The sequence below is a fragment of the Ceratosolen solmsi genome, unplaced genomic scaffold (genome assembly GCF_000503995.2).
Source record: "Ceratosolen solmsi marchali unplaced genomic scaffold, CerSol_1.0 scaffold12, whole genome shotgun sequence".
Classification (NCBI taxonomy): domain Eukaryota; kingdom Metazoa; phylum Arthropoda; class Insecta; order Hymenoptera; family Agaonidae; genus Ceratosolen; species Ceratosolen solmsi.
This window is the reverse complement of record NW_011948456.1, coordinates 233,459-261,376: the sequence shown is the minus strand read 5'-3', so window position 1 is coordinate 261,376 and position 27,918 is coordinate 233,459. Positions and strand designations below refer to the sequence as shown.

Below are 27,918 nucleotides of genomic sequence, written 5' to 3'. Positions count from 1 at the left end.
AAAAAAGTAAATCTAATTTATTTCCAAAACTTGTATTTCATTATATGCAAATCCAGCCTGCAATTTGATTAATTAAATTAAAATTTTAAAAACTTCTATAAAAACAAATATTTTATTTTTAAATAATATTGTTTATATAATTATAATTTAGTAATATTTCATAAAAAATGTTATATGCGCTCAAATAAAATTATTCTTTTATTATATTATCTTATATTTTTATTTATACATTATACAATCCTAATAGAATAAAATTGAAAAAAAAATGTTATAAGGGCTTACAGGTAAAATATTCATACACATAACGATAAGGAATAAGCAACTTATGAATCAAGTAAGTAATAATTGTAATAGTAATACCTTACATAAATATATTTTAATTAATAATTCAACTATTTTCATACAAATGAGATTGATTGATCATACAAGTGAATATTTTTATAATTTTATAATTCCATCACATAGGATATTTATATATAAATATCCTTTTTACATTTTACATTATATAACATTTATTCACTATTATTTTTATATGTTTAGTTTTTAAGACATATTTCATGTGTTTATAAAGTGCAATTAAATATATAATAAAGGACATATCGATTTTAGTAAAATAACAAGTTCTAATAAGTTTTATAAAATTACATAGTATGTAAATTCTTTACACAAATTATTTTTGCTTAATTTACTTATAAATAAATAAAATTATTACATGCATTGTATTTCATTGTTAGTATTAATTTTTCATTGCTTTCTAAAGCATTATTTTAAAAAAATGCATTTTTTCTCAATGCTTTATAGTTAATCGATTTTTAAACATTTATGTACAATAAATCACAGTTTTCAATTTAAAAAAAATTGAACTTCAAATATTTTTAGAAATTAAAAACAATATATGTATTTTAAATACCTAAATATAATTAAAAAAACTATATTCTAGATTTTATATTACAGTCTAAAAATTATAAAAATAAAAAAAATTAGTAATATGACAAATTCCGATTAATAAATCTTAGAAAAAATTTTAATTATCATTTTTATATTTTTCGTTTATAAACAAATTACTTTTATTTATGTTTTTTTGTAATATTATATTTAAAATTTCAGTTTTATTAATATTTTGTTAAGAATCAAGAAAACAAAGTATAAAGTATTGATTTATAATATATCGACTATAGTTTTAAGAATCTTAATGTAACATAAAACAATAGTATTAATCGTAAATAAATTATAAATCATATAAATTTATTATATGTTACTTTAATACAGTTATCTTGTTATATATATTACAAACTCAATAGTATTAAAGCTTTAATGTTACTTATATATGCAGTTGATAAATAGAGAAAAAATTACTATGTTACATCGTATTAAAGAATTTTTCATTAAATAACACTGAATTTGGCAATATAAAATCTGTATTAAAATATACATATTTAGCTTACTTATAAGAATTAACTCCAACATTAACGGAAAGGATGACTTTCATTTTTGTTTCATTTTTTATTTAACACGCAGCATTTTAAAATATTTTCAGTTATCGCTATTTCCTTAGTAAATAATACGGTTAATTTTATAAACCAACTTACATCATTTTACTACATAAATTAGTTTGTAAACATTAGTAAAATAAATATATATATGCTGCGTATTATAACAAAATACGTCTATAATTTATATTTCACGCTTTTGTATTGTAAAAATACAATTATCCATCAGATTAATATTACGACTTTTATATATGTATTTTACTATTTATATAATATACTCGCACTTTTACAGTCTTCCTTCATTTTTAATTTTAATTTTTTGATAAAATTTATTAATAAAAACCAAGTATAATACATGTTTCAGAAGTAATCAGATAGATTATGAAAGAAAATTGGTCCACTCCATCTTATTGACATTCATTAAAACCAATTTTATCTATAAGCTCGAAATTGTTTATTAATTTAAAGTGTGAAAATATTCTCACATTAAAATCTAGTGGCTATTTTTTTTCTTTATTTGACAAATCATTTTGTTTTATGATAATTAATGCATATATCTTATATTTATAGAGCATTCATGATTTTCTGAAAGATTTTAATAATTAAAAAAGATATATAATTGTTTAAAACTTCGGGCTAATACTTGCTCTTATAAATATACTAAAAATTAATAAAGTATTTCGAATAAGTACATGCCCAAATCTTAATGTATAAATAGTATACAATACATGTTTATTTTTCTGAAAGTGCAAGTTTTGCATGTTTCGTAAACATTTATACGTGTTTGCATGTTATATATGTATTTATGTGCGGAAGTATGCATGATAAATGAAAAAATATGTGCATTATTATACAATTTAATTGTATAATTTTTTTTTAATTTTCCATAACATTATATAAATAATATAAACCGAAAATTATTGAAGAATGAAATGTTGAAGTATAAATAAAATTGTAAAGTTGTGAAAATTGTACACATTGTGTCTGTTCTTTAATAAAATGCATACATTGACCTTTTCGATCTTTTTCAATAAGTAGTTAAATTTTCTTTATTCTTATGAGTATAATTTTATTTTAAATAAGATATACATACATATATGCCTAAATATATATTACTATAGTCATTAATTCACTACAAATATTAATAAATAATACATTGTTAAAAATTGTAAAGCCATGTATTGTATTTATTTTCATAAAATTCATAGTTTTTAATAGTTTTTACAAAATATTATTGATCTTTGTTTTATATAAAGAATATTTTTACAAAGAGTTATTAATCTTTCTTTATTTTGTATACAATATTATTCCATTCTAGATAAATTTGTACTATCAAAATTTCATATAATTATTTACTGTGTTTCTAACAAATTATTAATTTCTTTTAGTTCATAAATAAGAGTATGTAATACGTTATTGATACTATTGCTAAAATATTTGTATAAAAATTGAATGAATTGATTCAATATTATTATAATCATCACATTTACATTTCTGTGTGCATATGTATGTATAGTAGTATATGTATTTATATATTTTTATATGTGAATGCCCATATATGAATGTAACTATTAAGTATCTACATACCTTATATACACACTCTTAGTTAGATGTATTTATAAATTAATATGGAGAAAGTGGTTGGTAATGCACTAATGATTTTTGTACATATTTAATATTTATTTACATATATATTGATCTAAAAAATGATTTATTTAAGAAATAAAATTAGAATGGATTATTAAAATGTTTTAGAAAAAATGAAATTTAATAATATTAGAATTTGTCATTTACATAAATCTAAAAAATTGAGATACAGATATTAAAAATCTTAGTCATATTTATGTCAATCATCGTAATGCGTCCTTATGATAATATATAATTATAAATAAGAACGTAACTATAAATAAATATTTCTTGTATTTATCACACTACAATGAATATGTATATAAAGATGCAAATCGTAAATACTCTATTATCTAGTTGATAAATGATTGGTATCCTTTTTATATTTACAAGCGTAATTTATAAAATAAGAATACGAATTCATTATTTATAATTTTTTATTTCACTGTTTACTTTTACCATACTATAGACGATTCTCAAAAAATGAAACGTTATTCGTTGTAGCAAATGTGTTTCTATTTCGGTTATTTTTGCTGTTAAGCAGTTTAATTACTACATATTTTAAACCAAGATGCTATTGGAATATTCGGAATTTTGTAATTCTTATGACATAGATGAACAGGGTAATCGTGGTGAACCCATTTGTGTAAGTACCCGATCAAGCCATTGTAGAGGTCCATTTAAATGAAGTTCTATCCAACAAGGCGTTGAAGTCACTGTCTGCCGCCGATACTCAGCACCCCAGCCTTTTACAAAACTCATTCGAATTGTGCACATGCGTGTTAACTGATATACTGCTTCGAAACCTTGCGAAACTGACTGCGAGAGTAAAGCTGCGAATTCCTGATTGTTGAATATTTTTAAATTGCAACCTACAATAAAGATTTATAAATACTTTATTGTGATAAAAAAATAAAATAATATTTAAATGTTGATTTTAATCGTTATATATGTAAAAATTATTTTTATTTTACAATAATTTCTTTCGTTATAAATAAATATTTTTTTGATATTTATTTGATTTCATATTTAATGAATACCAATTATGATCAAATTTTTCTTTTAAAGAGAATTTATTATTAGTATTATTTATCACTAGTATTAGTATTTATTTATTATTTATATTAGTATTTATTATTAATTATTAGTAATTTAGAATGTTCAAATAAGAAAGATTTTGATATTTTTTAATTTAATATCTAAAATTTCAACTACGATTTTTTTGAAATAGATGATTTTAAGAATTATTATGTAGACTCAAACACTTTTGATAATAGTGTTAATTGTTAAACTAATTTTTATTTTAATTGTACTAATTGTTAAACAATTAGTATGTTGTCAATAAATGAAATATTTCCTGTAATGAAATATTTCCTGTATATAATTATCATTTATAATTATGCATACTACAAATTAATTAAATTATATATGATAAAATATATCGATGTTTACCAGGTGGTATTTTACACACTGTAGCTGGATGCCATCCATATCGTTGATTGCAATTTGGACTTTGAACAAAAATACTAGAATCTGAAAGACACTCTGCAAAAACTTCTCCTCCAATATAATATAATCTAACTCCTTTACCAATATGTCTTCTAGTTTGTTCAACGACTGTATTACGATTAACATTTGAAAGAAGACCTAAACAAAATCGTTCTGAATTACTAGGATCCGTAAAGCCATCGACAGTTATACTTGGTTGTGATGCATGAAATGTTTCGCCTACTCTTGTATTTAATTCATAATAACTTATGGAACACCTATAAAAATTAAGAGTTATATAAATATAATTCTAGCATAATTATTCAATAAACATAATAATTCAAAATACATTGATATTATATTATTCAAAGATTGTTTATAATTAATATTATTTGATAAAATTGCGAAAAAGTTTGCCCATATTAACGTGATAAGACACAGATAACACTTGCATAATACTTCAAAATGAACATCCACAGAAAAGAATCTTCGAGAAGAGGAAGTACGATATAAGTAGTTCAAAGTGATGAATTTCTTCTTCAATTGAATAACGCAATTATGCTTATTGAAACAATGAGTTTGAGTATAAATCAGCGCATAATCTATATATATAGCATGAAGAATAACAATATTATTGTTATTCGAGAGTGAAACGAAAATCTCTCGAATTGTATTCATTAGGAAGATTAAAAAGAATTAACGAACGGACATAAAAGTCTAAGAAAGTCTCGCCAAGGTTGCTGGAGGCTTGAAAAGGTTAGTCATCTGGAACATACTCGTAAGCAGCCACTTTATTACCTTTCGTACTACAGACGTGGCAATTGTTTTGAACGCAATTAACGATCCTTGGGACTTGCCATTAAAACCCGACTAGCTTATTTACTAGAGTATATTTTTGAGGCTTAGAATATTTGAAAACAATTGAAAGAAAAACATTTCTTAAAATTCATTCTAACTCGAAACCCGGCACGTATGACGCTCGATAATCTGCGCCGCACGTGTGCTTTCAATGTCACCAAACTAGCGTGCATTGTTGTCAAGTACGCCAAATGTTGCCGCTTGCATCGGCTAGGCGAAGACACTTGACCAAGAATCAACCCCCACCACGCTGAGGCCCGGAGAGGGCCAATTTTCCATAATATGCGCTGCCGCCAGAGATACTTTTTCGATATTTTCATTGTCTAAGCCTAATTTCTTCTGAAGTGGGAAAAGGGCGTGTACATTCATCATGCCGCCGAAAAGCGGCGCGCCCTGATTGGAAAACTAAGACCAGAAGCTCCTTGAGTGGGGACTCATGGCAAGAGGCCTTAAAGGTGGGGACAAGACAGCAGAGGTTGCTGTCCGCAGGAAGAATTCGAGAAAAAAGCTCGCGTGGGCAGCCAAGGGCTATCTTCAGGGAAAAGTCAAGTAAAAGGGACTATTCGCCTATAGAAGCCAAGTCTGAAGAGAACGCAACGCGGTAGTACGTATTAATAAATTAGAGACAAGTATATTGCCAAGACCCACTGACCAGACCAAGACTACGATATCGCTGTGAGTACACAAATCTACGCGATCTACTCAATTATTGCCAGCCGGTGGCAAAACCGGCACAACACGACCATTAACATTATCTCACTCTCTAACAAGGAATGTGCAGTAATTATTTGTCTTTACAATTTTTCAATTCAACATCAATTACAACGATCTCAAGAGCATCTTGTGTAGTGAAACATCGCATATAAGAAACCGTTCAAGAAATTGTATCTTCACATTAGACTTAAGAAGATTCTACAACACCCATATGTAAATTGTGTAATAAATTGTTAATAAATATATAATTAATCAACTCTCACGACTCTTGTACAAGCCCTTCCACCTATCTCCATCCCGGGCGTCTGCTAGGGCGGGCGGCAAACTAACCTATTGAAGCATTGGTAGTTCGAGCCAAGAATTACATTACTAATTTCGAACAGTTGTCGATATCACAAGAATTGTTTTATATGTCATTAGATGTCAGATTCATTACAAGTAATCGATTTGGCATTTTCAAAACAATCACAAATAATGAAGGAACACCGAAGTAAATATAAGTTAGTAAATAACCGTTATAAGTAAACAAAAGTGAGAAAATTAATAAAGAAAAAATTATTTCTGCACTACAATTGGAAGATCAGGATAAGATACCAATTAAACATTAAACAAATCGTGGAAAGATCCAGCAGTTAAATATCTTAAAGAAAAAATTCTGCGATTTAATTAGACTGGTAACATGTAAAAAGTACCATGTAAGAAATAAACCGAACTTCTATAATAAACTTCTCTCTTCGTTAACTAATTTCAGTATTTAGAAAGAAAAAGGAATTTGAGACGTTGTGAATTCTCCTTGTATTAATTTTCTGTGAAATTTCACAATATTATATTTGTGAATCTCTATGAATTATGCCGTGTTAATTAAGATCACATAAATCATCTGAAATTTACGTATTAAATTCAAATAATGTAATAATACATATTAATAATACTGTTCGATTTTAAAGGGTTAGTTTATGGCTCGAACTGCCAATTCAATAATTCAGTGGATTAGTCTCTCGACAGGATAACTTTAAAGGAAGTAGTCTCTCGTCACGATAATTTTAAAAGAAATAATAAGTGACAAGGCTGAAAGTAAAACAATGTTTATTATTTATAAAAATTTATAATAATATTGCAATGTTGTAGAGAAAGAAGAGTATTCTATTGAAGTAATGAGGGCGTGTTCTTGTATTCTTGATTATTGTAGATTCTATGGATATGACTGAGTATCTTGAAGTTGAGGTAATACGGATGTTATAAAAATCAGCTGATGTAGTCAATCAATCATGCTTGTGAGGTAGCACGAGAAGATGGCGTTTGAATCAAGAATGCTTGATGTATGAATAACTATACTTGATATGGTGTAAGATGTTTAATGGAATTTATTGAGTAATCAATTGTGTCTTTAATTATTTTTGGGGGCAGTAAAAGAGTCTAGTCACAGCTAAGAGTGGTTAATAATAAGCCTTTGAGCTCTTGAAGGACTGAATAATCTGTATTTATAGTCGATTAGTCGATCTCTTGTTGTCCTTCCTTGACAATGTGTTTAACGCATAGCGACACTTGTGTCAGTTGTTCAGTGCCTGTACGATGTCGAAATGTTAGTTCGAGAGAGCGTAAGTTTGCCCGATCGACTCTTATGAGCCTGTACGTGGTCGAAGCGTTGGTTCGTCTAAGATAATGTGAAATTGCCCGATTAATTTTTCTGCGAGGTGTGACTAGCTTAATTTATTAATATAAAAAGTGTACCTTGTGAGCTACAGACAAGGTGTATTAGTTGCTGCGTAATTGATGTCCCCTTTGATTACTATTCCAATTGGCTTCACTGTAATCACAACTAAATCTGCCGATTTTCCTTCATTAATGCACACGTGTATTATTAGCTTGAATACTGAATATATGGCCACGTGTTCTCTTCACAGTATACTGTTACACTGAGCGACAGTTACCCTTAATTGAGCGAGGAGTAAGATTACAATGAGCCTTTTGAATACGCGCACGAACGGAAGGCTTGATCGTTCCATGGCGGTCCTGCTGAGGGCAGATCGAGACCCGTGTGCCATGGCTTCTACTGGTAGATAGTTAGATCGGTTCACTATGGTCGGTGTCACTGCTGTCGGGTCACGGCAAGATGATAGCCGCAAGCGCAGTTGAGCGAGCGTGGTTCGGCAAGAGAGATTTTCAGCGAGAGAGCGAGATGCGCCGCGTGCGTCCCTTATACATCCACGTGGCGACTCACTTAGCTGCCAACAAAGCATCGTCGTTGTTGCACTAATTCTTACACGAGGCGTCGAAAGAAAAATCTAGAACCTTCGAGAATGTTCGACGAGAGAAAAGTAGGAGTAATTTGGGTGATCTTACAGTATATTATATTTCGGGTCGTAAACTTACTCGGACTTGCCGAGTTTTGTTTGTAAATATTCGCTCGAGTACCCGTGCCGGTTCGCACGTGCGGGCCAGTCTAGGCGCACATGCGGTCAGTCTAGGCGCACATGCGGTACGCCGGACAGCGCGTATGACCTTTCTTTTGTTTGAAATTCATGGGACTGCATCAATCCCGAACAAATACTTTAATATTATAAGACTGTTAAATTTATTTAAAAAATATAACTTAGAAATATAGCAAATGAAATATTATTTTATTGTTTAACTAAATTCCAAAATAAGTAATCTTTAATTCAGTTATATAATAAAAACATGTTTGTACATAAATTAATATAATTCTATGATTTAATTTCTTGAACTAATTAAATCTAAACTTTAAATTATAAAAAATAATTTTTATAGTTATATAAAGTTTACTAAAAAAAGAACGAATATACGATTACTATCATAAAAAAAATGGGGTAGCTTATTTAATACTAACCAAAAAGCTGGCTCACAATACATAACTGGTTGCGCATCGACGGGACTAGGTGATAAACGCGATAAAGACATATTATCATTATGATCCATGTTGTCGCCATCCTCACTAATATAGCCAGGGGGTGGCGTATCTGCAGGTGGATCCATTGAACCAGAGGTTGGATGAGGTGAGCCCTGAATACTACCAAGGCTACTTACACTTTCAGGACTTGTAGCTTGCATGCTCTACAACCATATATTAATTACATAAAACTTATGAATATATTAAATGATTATAATTTGCTGTATTAATTTTATAAAATGAAGGTTTGCTGTTAAATCAGAAACGAAATAACCTTAATTTAATATTTGAACAAAACAATTATGAAAATTTGTACTTAATTGTAGTTCAAAATTATTAAACCTATTTAAACTAGATTGTAATAAATTAAAATTATAAATCATTGCATTTAATACTCCAGAATAGTCTTTCACGAGTTCATTCGTTAAAATGTTGATTTTATACTACCGTTATCAATTATTTTCAATGTATATTATAATATACAGGAATTTTACAGATTCATCAATGTATAATAATTATCAATGAATGGTAAAGAAATTAACTTTTTTTGTTTAATATGCTCCAACAAAAAAATTAAATTATTAAGTTACTAAAATACAGTTTAATATATAGTAGTATTTTACCAAAAACAGCCATTTTTTCTATTACTTTGTAAATATCTATATAAATATTTATAATACATAATAAACATTCACTAATATTAAATGTATGTAAATCAGTATTTCTTTATATTTTGTTGTATTTCTAAAACTTTTTATATTATAGCTATGAAAATAATGCAGTTATATATATATTTATCAGTTATATATATATATATATATATATATATATTTAGCTTAAAAAATAAAATGTACTTTAATTGTTGCATAGTAATTTTCAATAAAGGATATGAAAAATTATTTATTAGCTATCATGTTTTATTTGAATTAAGTGCATATAATTTTCTTTAAAGTAAAATAATAATTTTTAAATTATAATTGATCTCGTTTGTATCACAAATCTGAACACACATATTTAAATATAGTTGAGTTTTCCAAACAGTTGGTTACTATAAACCAGTTTATTATAAAGCTAATAAATTATCGTAGTTTTTATCGTAATTTTAATATTTATAGCAAGATTAAAAAGGTATTCTAGAGAGATAAATAAAGATTAAATAATGAATAAAAATTTTATTTAAAAAATGTGCTATACAGACGTGTTTCATTAATTAATATTCAAGGAATGACACTTAAATTTACTCTTGCATTTTCTCTTTCCATTATTCGAATAAAAGTTTGGAATAATACATCATTTTCGAATTTGATTTCGGGATTCCTTCAACCTCATTTAGTACGTACATAATATTAGATTAATCAAGTACTTATTTCTTAAATCATTATTGTATTTTTATTAATTATAGGGACTATTATTATTGTCGTGAAGTAAAGATTGTTATATAATTGCACTTTATTTCATTATTATTCTATAACTTGTTTCAATGAAATATTTAGAAAAAAATTTCATGATAATTTCGTTCATTAAAAATGTTAATATCTAATATTCTCTTAACTTCAACGAATAGTAATATAATAACAAGGGGATAAATAGAGACAAAATATCTTCAATCAGACAGGAAATAATATTTTTTGTAAAATAGATATTCAAATCAATTAAAAGACTTAGTTCCAGATATTTTACTTTCTAATTTTTTGTTACCAAAAATATTTTTATTGTATTAGAAAGTATCTATTTAAAGATTATATCAAACAAGTAATTAAAAATTCTATTTCATCTATTATTCTTAAAATTTTAAAAAGTGAAGAAAAATTTCTCAAATTATAATGAATGCACATAATTTAACAATTTTCAGAAATTAATTTTTTAATTGAGACTGTAGTTGACATATATAGTAATTATGTTTAATCAGTGTAATCAGTACATCATATAAATATGAAGAAACACAAATATATTTTGATGAACTTGTTTACTATGCGTTGAAGAATTATATATATATAATGACCAATCTGTCTCAATTTCTTTTATAATTTTTAAATATTGTCCAATAAAATAATCATGGCTTCTGGGGTCACATATCCGTATTTTTTGACTTCATAATAAGATATATGAAAATGTAAACGCTTTAAACAATTGATAAATTAATATATTATTTAGTATATATAAATTTATATTTATAAGTTTCCAATTAAAACAAGATTTTAAATAAGGGGAAATTTTACATTAAAGTAGTATTTTATTAGAAGCTACAAAAACAATCAAACTATTTTAATCTGTACTGCTTTACAGTCAGAGCAACATTCAGTTTAAAATACTTTTCAATACAAACTACTAGAAATATATTAAAGTCCAATAACAATGAATGATTTGTAATAAAATAATATATAATATGATAAATTAATAAGCATACGAAAATTATTACTTGCTTACTTGCATTTCTTGGAATTGCTTATTTACTTGCTGTCGTAGTAAATTCTGTAATAATTCGTGTTGATTGCGTTGCTATTGATAATTTAATATCGTGCAAAAATTTTTGTACACGGATACTATACCACTAATATATTGTAAAACCTTGATTTGTTGTCAGAATTGCCCTGCGGTAGTTATAAAATGCCTAGTAAAATTGAGAAAAAAACAATATTATTATAAACAATTCAATTTTGTTATGTAAGAATAAGCCAAGTACATATAAATATATATAGATTTTCTATATATATTTGTATATTACATTTAGCACTTATTTTTAATTATTTTTTATTAAATATTAAATATTTTTAATTTTTTAAAAATAAACAATATATAAAGCTTACCAATTCTTTACATTACATTTAGTATATTAATTTACGTTGCATTGAATATTCAAAATTAATAAAAAATAATTAAAAAATGAATTTATAAAAATGTCGAATAAATAAAGATAATACGAAACAGGCAATAGAAAGATAATAAATCACACAATAATTATTACTTATAAAATAAAATGTATTAATCATATTATTTTTCGAGTGAATTTCAATATTTTTATTGTAAATTGGTTATAAAAAACGATTATTTAATTGCGCATATTAATATAAATTAAACAAAAAATCTATAATTATTATTAATTTCAATGTCATTTTATCTATAAGTGGTAAAAATAATAAAAATGAGTAGTTACCCGAATTCCTTATTTGCAAGTAATGATAAAAGCTTACACAGACTTCGCTGTGTTGCTGAGAAAAACTATATTTACAATGGACAATAGCATTGAATTTGTAATATGATTGGAGATTCTGGCCAACACCATACACGACATTTATTTAAATACCATAGGCTTGTGCTTTGCATCCCCTGCACACCATTATTAGCGTTACTTTCTGTACTAAGCCTTCAAAACAGTAAAAAAAAAGACAAATTATTTTATGAATAACTAGAATACTGGTTAATTAAATCAATTACAAATAACTAATTGCCAACTAAATTATGCATGATATTGCTTGTTTCTTTTAATACTATTTAAATGTTATGCATGTACTTTCTTATATATATGTTTTGATTACAAATCTATAATTACAAAGGTTATTAGGGAAGTGGTTATTATGTGATATATTTTCAGTTTCAAAATTTGTAACTAATTTCTTCATTTCTTATTATAACTTCATTATTTGAAACATAGAAGATAACATCTCGAATGAAAAACGTAAAAGAAGCAACCGAATTTATTATCAATAATCTATATTTCAATAAAAGATATATATTAGCCTTCATAAGGATTTTTAATTATACATTGTGGTATCCAACTTTTCGCAATCCCAATTAAAAAGACAAGTAAGAATTATATTCAGATTTGATTCAACTCAATCACAGAATACAGGTCTATGATCAAATTTCAATCTAAGATAGTTGCATAGAAGAGTTAGAAAATTAATCTTTTTATATATTTAGTACAATATTTGGGCCTTTTATAAAAAAAGACTTACCCGCGAAAGAACTAATTTAAGATACAGTAATTATGAAACTTATGTTGGATATTTTATCCATCAATATCTATATATAAATATTAACATTAAAGGGATATCAAAATATTTGAATTTTTGTGAGAAAAATTAATTTAAAGCATTAAAGAATTCATAACAAATTAAACAACTTTGTTTATTGAAGAAGGTATAATTCATCAATAAGAAACAGTATGAAAAAATAGATTGATAACAACTACTTTAATATACTTGTTATATCTTTTAGAAATATTGAGTAATAAAAAAAATACGAATGAGTTTGCAAAAAGAGGTTCCTATAGAGTTAGAGGAAAAATTATATTGAATATTGTTATTGATTTTGTGATCCTCTAAAAAAAGTATATGCTACTATTTTGGTTATAGATTGTAATATATATTAGCTCTACTATTTTAAATAATAATTATGATTTAAGATTGTCCTGAAAATTGTAAACATGCTACCTTTGTAAGTATATACTACAATTTTGATAATTAAATTAGTCAATTTACCTTGTCTTCCTCAAGATTGATACTTTTAATTATCTATTTATGATCCAATTAAAAGATAACGATAACACAATTAAAGATGCATTCATTTGTACGTAAAATATGTTGCAATTATAAGATTATTGCCAAAGGCCACGTGGAATCGTATGAGATCTGCCGATAATTTGTCTTCTCGAGGAATCATAGTTATAATGGACTAAATTTCAAAGTTCGAAAATAAAAGGCAATAAATTAGTGAAAAACTATGTTTGTATATAACGCTTAATAATATCATGCATTGGTGCTTTACATTTTATACTCACATTTTTATACAATTGATGGAACCTTCGCCAATTATATTAAATAACGTACCCTTCCAGAATATTTATTTACATTGGAATTAATTATGCAGAATTTTCTAGTTTGAGGGTAGTTCTGAATAAAAAAAATAATAATCTTAAGATATGTTAACCTATTTATATATAGGAAAATAAAATAATAAATAATCAATTTCTGTTTCAGTCTTGTCATTTTTTAATTTTTCTTTCTACATAGATGTTGAAAAGTAAAATTTAAATAAGTTCTTTTTAACTATTTAGTATATGAGTAATAAAATCGTTACTAATTTATAATTAGTATAATATATTAAGTATAATTACGAAGACAAATACAAATACTAAACACTACCAAGAACTAATTTAACTGATCTTTAAAAAGCTATTTACCACCAATTGAAACCAATTGAAAAGTACCATCATGGATATTGAATTTACTTATATAATTATCAGTTCTTAATTTTCTATGATTAAGTACTATTTCTTCACATATCGAATAAAAAATATTTTATTATCTTTCAGAATTTTTGAAATTACATCTAAAACTATTTACAATTTTCAATGAATGTATTTCATTATCTCATATAACTACATAAAAAACATTATAGGTTGATGCTATTTTATTTGCTAAAACAATGATCTCGAAAATGCTACACCAATTAAAAAAGCAATTATAAATTTAGATTTAATATTGAATCCGTACTGTGGCGATTATGAATTATTTAGAATAGCTATTTAAAATTAATTAAGTTAATTGAGTAATCCAAATAGTATACAAATCTAATTCTATTTTAATCTCTCAGTGTTCTTGTCGTCAATACATATCTTTTATCAAATAATCTAAATTAACACTTTAAATAATTTTTATTATTATTGTATATATATAATGTTATAATGAATTAATTGTTTCTTTGCATGTATTATTTTTGTTGAATTATATATAATAGAATAAAATTTATTTTGGCATATATTTTTATAATATAATTATGATTGGTGCTTTTCTGATGATAAATAGTTAATTACTAACAACTTGTACAAAATATAAAAATTTTTATGATACCTCGAAACCACTAGAACCAACATTATGAAGTCAAAGACAAATTAATTGTACCTAACATACAAATATTTAAAAAAAAATAAAAATAAAAGAAAATATGCACACTTAAAAAGTAAAACAACATATAACTTTGATATATGAATAGTATCAAATAACTGGCAATATTTATAAATATATTATACATATATATCTCAATGTTAGTATATTACACTAAATTCGGCTTCATTTTATATGGTAAACGTTAATTCGATGATATAGAATTGGATTTTCTAAAAGTTTATGTATATTAGAATTTTAATTTAAAAAATTCATTGTTATGTAATTTATTGTATATTAGATAAGTATATTATCAAAATAATTTTAATGCAAATCAAAAGTTAATTACAATGAATTAAGAATTAAAACAATTATACAAAATTTGAAAACATGATAGGTTTTATATAAAATTATATGACAATTCATTAAATAAATGATGAATTTCTCTTTTATAAAATGTACGTGAAATTATTTTTAAAAATATTTCTTTACGTTTTCCAATCATTCACAAATATAAAATACTATAAAAAATTATGTCAAATAAATTAGATAATTTTATAAAATATTATTTAAACCTACTAAATGTGTAATCAACATAAGTTATACAATACATTACAAACACTTGGAATTAAAATCTATATTTGAAAATTTTTATAAATTTTATGGTCTATATTTGTTAAGTAATTTTGAAAACGGTATATTTTTCACTAATTTATGAATATTTTTATTAGTATACAAATCATTTTGTAATTTCGCTATCTACATGATTTCAATTATAATAAACTTATTTATTATTAGATTATATTAGTTTACTTATTAGATTATAGTAAACTATTCTAAAAAAATTAACGATGCAACAAATTAACAATGCAAATATACATTTTATGACTTTTGAATTAAAATTAAATATCCATATGTTCTATACTGTATAGTCACTTTAAACTTTAGAATTGAAAAATTTCTTATTTCTTTTTTACTTTAAGAAATGCTTTTAAATGTGAATGAATAAAGAAAAATTATATACATATATCTATTTAAAAGATCAACTATATATGTATATGTATTTGACTAAAAAAATTAGGATTAAATAATAGTAGAGAAATGAAAATTAATCAAAGAATAATAGAAATATAAAACCATATATAAGGACCATTATTTTTAGCGATGCAATACGTACGCGCAATTGTGCGTTCTAAAAAATATTTAAACGAATCCAATATATTTATAGTCAGCTATTATCTGTTTTGATTTTCACTTTTATAACTCAATTTGGCATTAAAAAAATAATATCTTTATCACAGATTTTATATTGACTACAAAGTACTGTAAAATTACCAGGGACAACGGTATATCTAAGTGTTTCATACTAACGACTTTTATAACGGCAGTTTATGCTGTCGAACGTAATCATTTTTATTTAACCATCGAATTCTATTAACATGCAGTATGAAACTAAGTTAATAGAAATATTCAAAATCAATAAGCGAACGAGGAAAAATGCTATAAATAAATAATGTATAAGAATCAAGTAATATTCCGTAATCGATTTTTCGATATATCTCACTGTGATAGTTTAACCTTTTATAAGCTGCAATATATGGTGAGGTTAATATTTAATTAATTCATTTGAAATTCATATATTTTTGTTTTCACTCGCTTATTTTATTTAATAACTATATTCTAATATTGTAATATTTAAGTTCCTTTTCCATTTCTCAAACAAAATTAAACTATGCTTAGGTTATAGTTATTTCATAAATCTAATAACAATTGTAAATTCACCGAAGAATATACCTATATAGAATATTTATATAATATTTATATATATTTCTATAATATATATATAATTACTTTAAAAAATTTTATGTAAATTATCAAGCTAGTTTTACTATGAATGAACTATTAAAAATAAAATAAAATATTAATCATGAAATTTAATTATTACTTATACAATTAAAAGCTATTTAGTTAAAATAATTAAATATTAAAAGTTTAATTAAAAAAAATATTAGTAAAAATAGTTATATTTATTAATATATTTTATCTCTATTTATACTATTTAAGCAATACATAAGATTTTATAGATTTTTTGTATGATATTATCTTATATGTCTTAAATACAAATCTAAATATTGCCATTCGAAGAATTTCTTTTACAGTATTATCATACGATAAGCAATATTGCATTTGTATGCAGATTTTTTAAAGAAAAAATTTTCATTTGGAATTTTGATTTTTAATCATATTAGGAAAATATAAAATCCAATTGTAATTGAACTAAATAATAAATCTCATTTAAATATATGTTATTTATTTATAAATTAACTAATTTAGTCAGAAATAAATAAATGGTGAATAATTAAAAAAATTTTGTTTTCTGAATATTTATAGAAAATGTAAATTAGATTTAAAAAGTTAATTATATTAAATAAAATGATTTTTACTTACCTAAAATAATCTATTTCTGATTTGTATAAAGGATTGTATTTTTAATTGCTTAATTTTTTATTTCGAGACATCAATTTATTTGTAATTATGTATATAACGAAGAATTATTCCACTTAAAGTATTCTATTGGTTTTATTTATGCGTATTCTAAATCATGTACCGTCTGTTTTGGTTAATTTGGAAAATATTTTTTTTTATGTATTATTATATGCTATCCAATATTTTTAGTATATAATAAAGACTTTATATTCTTATTTAAATTTCAAATATCAACATAAGTAAAAATTTCTCAAAAAATAAGTTTTTAATAATATTTTAATTAAAATTAATTGATTAATTTTAATTACTATATTAAATATTAAATTGACTCTTATGGCACTATTTCTTGAAATTCTTAATGAATTAGTTTCAATACATTAAAAATATCTGATCTATATTTGTATAAGTACAATGAGTTGATTAGTCATAGAACATATGCAATTTCATTGCTAAGAATGCTACTTCGATATTTAACAATTTATTTTTGATTCATATTAAATTAATAACAGTATTACTTGAAATAAAATGATAACATTTAACACGTGAAGTATTTTTAGCATCTAAAAATAAAATACACTTAATAAATCATATATATGTAAGGGTTGACACTAGGTCACAACACTAGGACACAAGGGTTGATATACTAATGATGCGAATTTTAATGAGAAGTAAGGATTTTTAATTTCAACGCATAAAAGGAATGCGAAAAAAATGTATTAGCCCTTCAACGTATAAGAGCGGACGTGCTAACTTTTGGGATATAGATCACCACCAAGTGCAGAAAGCGCCTTCTTCCGGCAGTGATAGTTCTTGTAGCTAAAGAAGTAACCACCTAGTGTAATTTAACAAAGGATTCCGAAATTGTGGCCATAAGGCAATTTCTACTTTGACCCCCCCCCCCTCTCTGTCTTGCTGTAAATGGATCTCATGAAATGTTTGTAGATTATTTAGATTTTGCTACTCTTAGAACTTTAGAAAAAAGATTGACCTCCTTTTTTTTTGGTTCTGATTCTCGAGCCCAATTTCAGACATAGTTGCAAATCAAGCAAAAAAGTATATATTCTTAATTTTTAAAACAATGTAGAAGGAATAAACTTTGCGACAAATCTTTTTCTACAGTGGATTTCAGAATCCGAGAATGCTTGTTGCTATATATTGGGGTCGAGAATTGTTCCTCTTGAAATCTAGTAAGCAAAATTTAATATTTTCTATCGCAAGTGCTATTACTACTCATATTTTATGCAACTATTGCATTAAAGAAAAATTAAACTTTAATAAATCTTAAAAAATATTTTTAAATATATTTTAGTCCGAAAATTCACTTTATCATTAATTATTGCCAATAATAGAAATAATAGAACTATAAATTTCATTAAAATATGATCTCTTTAAATCGTATTAATAATGAAAAATTATCAGCAAGATAAAGTTCAGAATATACTTAATGTTTATAAACGTACATGTCATTACTTAGAAAGAGATGCAATTTATCTCATATATGTAAACAATGATAATTTAATATTAAAATGAATAAATAGCTTAAATTTAAAAAAAAAATGAAATTACAGTTTATTTAAAAACTGAACTCAAAAATACAGTGAATAATAAATGTATTGTATTCCTTGTTACAAATTACGACTAAAACTTACTGTCAATTAGATATCTGATTTAGACACGAAAAAGGTTATATCATAAATAGTTAGAAACAATAACAAGTAACATTTGTAAATGTAAAGATTTGAAGAAGTAAAATTTATCTTAAAAATCTATATAAAAATCTCAGGATGGAAATATATAGGCACAATAGATACTATAAAAATTAAAAAATATAAATATGTAAACCAAATGCTTATGATAGATAATTTCAGATTATTAATATTTTTAATTAAATTTTTATAGTTTTAAAAAACGTGCGGAGCTTACTCATCTAAGTTAAACAAAAATTTAATTTTTCGATTCCGTGGACAACCTCGTTAATTTTTATTCGTAATTTAAATATGTTTTTAATAGAGTTAATATATTACCAAAATTGTAACGTAATATAGTTTCTAAACAAATTTTTAAAAAGTACTTTCAATTATCATATGCAATCGTGATTTAAATTTATTCTGCATAATATGTCTGTTATTTTAAGATAATATTAATCAGTTATCTAGATTATTAAGATAATCTTAATAGAGTACGATTAGAATACAAACTGAAATAATAAATTAAAAACATATAATCTATGTTTTTTTATAAGTGTATTTAAAAATTTCATGTTATTTTCTTTTATACCAATTTGATGTTTCTCTATTATTAGATTAAATTATTTATGCAAAACAAATTATTGAAAAAATATGAGAAAAAGACATATAGAAAGACATTAAAAAGATAGTATATATCAGTAATCAGCAATACTTTACTTAATTATTTTAAAATATAACATATAATATATTTATAGATTTTGTATTAAAATTATCTAAAACAATTATTTAATACTGAATATTTTTAAACCTGAAATATTAGAATGATCTAAAATTGATTATTCATTTTTGTATATATTGTTTCTAAATAAGACTGTATAACTATTAAATTATATATTTACAAGATACTTTAAAATTGAATTTTAATATTTTATTATTTATCTTTTTATTCATTCTTATGTTTATGTACAGTTCATATTTTATTTAAAAAATTCATACTATTTGATAAAACTATTATTAGTGACAATATTAAGAAATATTAAAGGCAATGCTTATTAGGTAAATAAATATTGAAATTAATGGTCATGAATAGCATAAAAAAAATCTTTACAATTACATTCATGCATTACTTTGAATAAATAATAAAAATAATGATGAATATCTTGTTAGATTGATCTTTTCGCGACATTTAATCTCTATAATAACTTTTGGAACATTGTAAAATGATGGTGAATGAAGAATGAAATATATTTTTCAATATCAATATCAATAACAATAATCTTTAGCGCCAGTTAGGAGTTCACATTGCTGCAGAATTTGTAAATTATTTAAAAAGAATTTCCATTAAAAAAAATATTTCAAAGTCACAATACATTTAAAATTTGATGAATTATTTTATGTATTTCAATTTTTTTTGTCAAAAAGCCTAAACGTTAATATTATATACTAGAGTATATAATTAGGAGTATATAGGTTGCATTATGTAGTACAAGGACAAAATAGATAAGTCATCTAATATCAAATAATATTTAAACAAACAGTAATATAGATTGTATAATATAAAACTTTGTGCAAAATATTAAAAATTAAAAAATGAAAGTACAAATTTTCATTAAAAAATAACATACTGTTTAAATTTATGGTCTACTCCAATATTTATATGTTGAAAATAAATATTCATTTATCATTCAACTATTTTTGCGTAGGATTTTCAACATATTTTCGTAGCTATTTATAATAATTTATGTACATCCTGCCATATTTGTTATTAACTTTATTTAATAATATGACTGGGTTATGCTTTGATAATATAAGTATACCAATGTATAAACTATTTAACTATTTAATAATTTAATTAAGAAAACAATATTTATAATAAATACTTTGTAAATGTAATTAGTAAATATAATACAATTGTGGCAAATATAAAATAATATAAATAAATATATATTTTAAAAGTATATCGAATTCTATTTATTAATATATCATATATTCAAACTCGTAACATTTTTAATGTTTACTTCTTATACAATTGATATAATTTTGAAAATAAAATTAAAAAAATAATATTTCTAAAATAACTATTTTTATAATTATAAATTATTGTGATACATCCACTTAATTTTTCAAACAAATTTTCTTTTCAAGGAATCTTGTATGTAGATATTTTAGAATTAATTTAATATGATAATTTTGTGATTTCAAAATATTTTTATTTTTATTTGAATTTTATATTTCATTCATAAATAATAAAAATATAGTTAAATAACTAATATCATTAAATTTTTTATTTCCACTAAATATTAAAAATTATTCATTTTCCGCAATTCGTGACCTTATTAAAAAGATATTTTAATAATTTGTTAATACCATTATTATTTTTTATTCTTCATTATATTTTAATATATTTTTTGATAATTTCAAAATTTTAACTTAAATATATATAATTATATAATGAATTTTAGTATATGTATTAGTATATAAAGAAAAAACTTGAATGCTCTTGAGTTCTCCAATGTAAACAAATCAATAAATCACATATATATTATCATTAAGAATATAAGTGTTAAGTATATTACTAAAACCTTGTTACAAATAAGGTGATTTGAATTATCATCATTATTCAATGAAATAGTTAGAAAATCTCATTTAATGAAGAACAAATCGTACAGGTATTTTCGATGATTACCACCTGGGCCTGATCTACTGACTAGATACTGGATAATGGCTTACAAACTAATACCTTTTTTTCCATCAAAAATTCTATTTAATTTTTTCAAATTAAATTTTCTTTTCACGATAATCCTTAAATCTAATAAAATTACTTTTGGAGCATTCAATTTAGTTATTTTTTTATTTATTTTTTTTAACGAAGTTTATTTATTTAAAAATTAAAAATGGACGAAATAATATAAATTTAATGTAATACTTATTATTTTTTGTTGCATTCATTATTTTACATAATTGGTACTCATAAGGTTACATTAAAATAGCACCTAAATGATGTTAAATATTTGGATGTTTCTATCAATTTTTATTATTTTCTTTGAAATTTTCCCAATCGTTTACAATATAGGCTAATAATATTAAAATTTTATTTCATATACTTGCTATTTTCCAGTTTTTTTTTAAATACTGGAATATATCTTACTAAGAAAATATTAAAGTTATTAAAAATTTCAAGTATACAATACATTATTGTAAATTAATGTTAAATATTAAAATAAACTAAATAAATAATTTCATTGACTTACTTAATTATTTAGTTTGCTATTTAATTCATAATTTGTCATCATGGCATCTTGTAAATTATTATATGCATCGTATAATTTTGATAAAAATATTAAGTTTCACAGATAACTATAACTTTCGAATAGTCATATATTGTATATTATACAGTATTATATGTGATGAATTTTACTATGAAGTGAAACTAAAAATAAATCAATGAATATTTTATCATTATAACCCATTACCCTTTATAATACTAATACTACTAATACTAATAATACTTGAATTTTTTTGTTACCAGATTTATGTACCTAATTTTATTTTTTATAATCCATTCACTTTGATTACTTTGTTTTACGTCATTTACGGTATTCTGTATGACGAAAACAACTTAATTCTTTCATCTTCTACACATAAAAAACTCTGTGATACCTTTGGTATAAAAAGTAATATATAAAATGTTTAATATGTCAATGAAACAAAATAAATGAAAAAATTTATATTACCTAATGGTGGCGCTTTAGCAGAAAAAAATTTTCTTTTTTCCATCTATCTATTGTGATAACAGAATATTTTTAAAATAATCTTTTTTAATAGAAATTTTAAATTAAAATGCCTTTTAAAATAAAAAATTAAAATGAACAATTATTATAGAAAAATTTCAAAAATACTTTACATAGTACTTTTTAAGATAAAAATAAAATGTAAAACGACATAAATATAACTTAGAAGATTTTTATAACTTTAATTGAAAAAGACGATTGAAACAATTGTTTATTTAAAACATTAACAAATATGTGAAATGTCTTTCTATATTTTACATATGATTTCAAGAAGAATATTGTTTATAATTTTTATTATGATTATAACGATACTTAAGCCATGCTTTCAAAAGAGAATTAGATATTAATTAAATTAAATGTTTCCTTATCCACCAATGAATACTCAAGAATTAATGAATACAATGTTATTTTCTAAAAAAATTTTAAGGCTATGTATAATTATGAATGTATATATGCATCTATGTATGTAGATATATTAATAATATTAATATTAATAAATATAAAATAATATTAATTATCTACTTGTTCTGTACATTGTTTGTTAATATTCTTTACAGATTTAGAAGTCTTGATTTTGATATTTCACAAATTTTTTGATATTGTTAATTTGTAATATAATAAAGATATTCATAAAACTAATTTTTTATATTTTCAACATAAATTTTGTATTAATGTCAATTGCGTAAATACCATTAAAAATGTTCGTTTAATTGTTTAGTTCATTATTAAACAAGTTCAAATTAAATTACTATATACTAATTAGTGTATTCCAATGAAAAATTTATACTGAATCTGCATTTTTGCAGTTATTAATAGTATAAAATGAATAAATCACACTTAAAGTCACTGTTTGTTTATACATAATTGTAGTTATATTTTTGAAAGACTAAAAATTAAAAAATTTTTATAAAAACCTTATATATTATGTTTTATGATTATAAATAAATTTCTTACTATTTAATAATTTATATTTTATAATTTTATAATTATATTTTATAATCATTTATATTACTTTTTTACAAAGTTAAAAAAAACGGTTATATCGTTTAGATATAGTATTGTTTAAAATTTTATTTAAACTCAGTAATAGTACTATTTTTTTAATAATTGCATCTTTACTTATGAAATTAAAGAAAAAATATTATAAGTTGAATTATTTGTTATCTTAGAAATAAATCTCTAAGAAAGCAAGTTGAATTTCCCTCGGTGGCTGAGTTGAAATGCACGCTTAAAAGCACTTCGCGACTTGACATTTGATTAGACCATTTAATTTTATACTATAACCATTATATTGTACAATTTCCTTATATAGAAAAATTTAATATTTGTTTCAATAATATTAAGACATGGTTTATAGCCCATAATTGAAGTTTTATTGAAAATTTTGTAATACTTCTTAACGCGACTCTATTTTTTTAGAATTAACATGAAATTTATTTGTAGTAAATAATTGAACAAAATTTTATATATAATTAATATATACTTTTTAGAATCTATGAAATTATTTAGAAATTTTTTGTATTAAAATCCTACAGCTTTGCAAAGAGAGTACTTCGTCGGAAGGTGCACTGGAACCGGAAACGTTTCACACTCATTTTTTGACCTATAACAAAAAACTTAAAATGTTATTATTTCTATATATAAATAACTACTGAACTATTTACGGAAATTAACAACATTTTATGTGAAAATTTTTAACAAATTTTATAAAAGCATATATTTTTAGAATAAAATTTTACTCAAACTTGTTTCTAAAATTAATTAATAAAAATTCTATACGTACTTTTAGACAGAATAATATTTGAAATACTAAGTTAAAAATTTCATTGAATACGCTAAGATCTATTTTTCTGCAAGTTTTAAATTGTTATAAAAAGAATTTAATTAAAAATATATTTAAAGTTATAAATAACATTTTTCATTTGGTTTTCTAGACAAATTGGCAATTTCTAGATAACATAAATTTATATTTTCTATTTTTTTTATGTTTCAATGAATTTTTTTTAACAATGAAACAAATTTTTCATCGTGTACAATCAGCAATTTATAACAACGTTATGTAATACACATAAGGCTAACTGTAAAAGAAATATTAATTAACAATTCATTCTTATTACAATGCTTACATTTTTCAAAATGTCAAATTTCTGTTTAAATGTATTAATTCCAATTATAGATATCTAAAACTTAATGCATTAAAATTCATTACTATAGTATAAATTTTTATATATTGATTTCTTTATTAAATTTTTTAAAAATGATGAATTTATAATTTTTTGTGTTGATCTATAGTAATGATTTATTCATGTTAATTTTTTTCTACGAATATTATAAATAAACAATCCAGAATAGCATACCCATTAATTGAATAAATATGATAATTTTGCGATTAAATTCAAAAAAATATATTATACTTTTCTTATAATTTTATGAAAATAATTTATATTAAGTGAAATGTATTTGTTATATGTAATTTTTATAATATTATTAATTGTAGTTATAATATCAATTGGATATGTTAAAATTGAATTAATTATTATTTATTCTAGTTATTACTTAAATTTATTTAATTTTCTAAAGCACAACTATTAACATTTAAATTTTATTTAATCATATGTCAAAACTTATTAAAAAGAAAAAAATTAATATATTTAATTTCGAAAATTTGTAACTTATAAATGTTTATGACAAAATATTTTTAATCTTTAATTTGTATAAAGTATATTTCAAGGATTCTAGAATTTTTAAATGAAAAAAAATTCTGCTTAATTACTAGTGTATATTTAATAAGTGACAAAATTAACCACACAATTTTTTATATCTTTATTTAGATCAACTTATGATTTGATTTTATTGATAATTAATTTCTTTATGCATGTTAAATGTATATTTCTTTATAGTTTTGTTAAATGTATCAACTAACATATAGTAAAAATTTAAATTTTTTTAACTATTTTTACTATAGTAAAAACAATTCATTATAATGATTCTTTAAGCTTATACTAAATTATATTATTTTTCAGTACTTGATTTCAAGATTTTATTACACGTATAAAAGATTCAAGACAATTTTGAATAAATTATGTATTAATTTTTATCAATTTTGTGAAAAATAATTTGGTCTACTAAATATTTATAAGAACATTGAAATTCTAATAATATTATATAAATTATTATTAGAACTCATTCTGAAATATTCGCGATTTTTAATATTTTAAATCACAAAGATTAAATCTTTCATATTATCATTCTTATAGAAAAGCAAGAGGTATGTCATTATTAATCAATGAAAAATAAATTTAAAGTATTAAAAATGTTGGTTTAGAGAACTTGTTTTTCACTTAATTTTGACAAAATTCATAGCCTTGGTCTTTTACAGTATATACTATTATACAAAACTATTTACAAAAATACAAGAATGTACAATTTTTTATTTGTTAATATAATATGTAAAACAAACATAGGTGTTTTATTCTATATATTAAATGTTATCTAGATTTTTTGACTGTTAAAATATTTTTATTGTGGTATTGACTTCTATGTTTTTCTGAAGATTCTTTGTATTTAATTTAGTTTTAACATTCTACAATGTCTTATTTTTTAATTGACATTATTTTAATTTTTTTTACTTAAAATAAACTATTCTACTTATACCAACATAGCTTGGACAAATATTTTTTTAAATATTTATAATAAAACCTATTTTTCATTAATTTATATTTAATAATTTATACTTGAGTTTAACAAATGAACTATTTATTTTGCATTTTACATAACAAAAAATCATAATCTATAATCTTACACAAAATAATTTTTCATTTATCTTATTGTTATAAAAGGTTATACTTAATATTCAAATATTATTATAAAAATAATATATTATTTTTATAAAAGTATATTATGCAAATATATTGTAAAAGTAATTTCTTTTAATCAAAATAATTTTATATTTAAAGAATTGAAAACAATCCAATTTCTAAACTAAATGTTTTGATTATAATATTTTTGTAAATATGGTTTTATTTATATGGATTAAAGGATTAGATTACAAATTTTACTAATAATTCTATGCTGTATATCTAAAGAAATGTATTTAATAATTATCTATATGTTAATTTTATTTTTTAATACTAATAATACTTTGATATAAGAAAAAAAATAATTAAAAATTTTCACTTATGTGTTGTAAAGATAATTACTTTTATAAAATGATTAATTATTTAATTACAAATAATATTTTAATATTTGACATCAAATATTTATTATAAAAGACAATAACAAAACCTTCAATTTATTTTATTTTTTGTATATGGTAAGATGAAATTAATGGACAAAAATAATATTTAATAATATTGAATAATAAAAGAAGTAGTGATTGATTGTATATATAAATATATATATATTTATATATGTATGTATGCATAATAAGAATTTTACAAAGTATTACTTTTACATAGAATTTCATAGTTATCCAAATATTATATATAAAATTAAAGTAAATAACTGTATTAAATTGTCAAGTTAAGATCAATTATAAAATGAAGGTAAAATTGTAATTCAATAAAATTAAATATAAGTTTTCTAAATTAACCAAACTTGATATTGCAAAAAAAAGATATTGAGAAGTTACAATACAATATAAAAAGGTTATGACTATCAAAGCATATCTATTAGTTCTTCATTACTCTAATTAATCTATCAAATCTATTAAAATTATTTATATAAATTGAGTGCAATTTATAGTTATGTACATAAGTAGAATAGTATAAGAAATGAGAGGAAAAGAATCAATAAAATATTAGAAAGAAATTTACCTTGATAGGATGATCCACTAGTGTTGCAATTTTGAGTAATAACTGTTTTAAGTTCTTTTAGACCCACAAATTTCTTGAGTTTTTTACAACTTTTAAAATCCATTTGACCTCACCCTCAGCTTTCTTCCACCATAATAGCTGTTTAACAATTGGTGGATTAGAATTATAT

At 22.8% G+C, this 27,918-nt stretch overlaps 1 protein-coding gene across 3 annotated transcripts; it reads right to left on the bottom strand.

Moving 5' to 3' along the window:
- Positions 1 to 3,535: 3,535 nt before the first annotated feature.
- Smox (Smad on X) lies at positions 3,536 to 27,782 on the bottom strand. Of its 3 annotated transcripts, none has more exons than XM_011505334.1 (9): positions 27,750 to 27,782; positions 24,469 to 24,538; positions 13,865 to 13,976; positions 13,566 to 13,758; positions 12,239 to 12,448; positions 11,504 to 11,695; positions 9,025 to 9,248; positions 4,569 to 4,882; positions 3,536 to 3,988 (listed from the first exon to the last, which is right to left on the bottom strand). In XM_011505334.1, the coding sequence occupies exons 7-9, from the start codon at positions 9,243 to 9,245 to the stop codon at positions 3,720 to 3,722; spliced, it is 804 nt and encodes a 267-aa protein (XP_011503636.1). In that variant the 5' UTR covers positions 9,246 to 9,248; positions 11,504 to 11,695; positions 12,239 to 12,448; positions 13,566 to 13,758; positions 13,865 to 13,976; positions 24,469 to 24,538; positions 27,750 to 27,782; the 3' UTR covers positions 3,536 to 3,719. The 3 variants fall into 3 exon arrangements, with proteins under 3 accessions (XP_011503636.1, XP_011503634.1, XP_011503635.1); XM_011505332.1 differs by having other exon boundaries at positions 11,512 to 11,695; XM_011505333.1 differs by lacking the exon at positions 24,469 to 24,538 and having other exon boundaries at positions 11,512 to 11,695.
- Between the last annotated feature and the right edge of the window lie 136 nt (positions 27,783 to 27,918).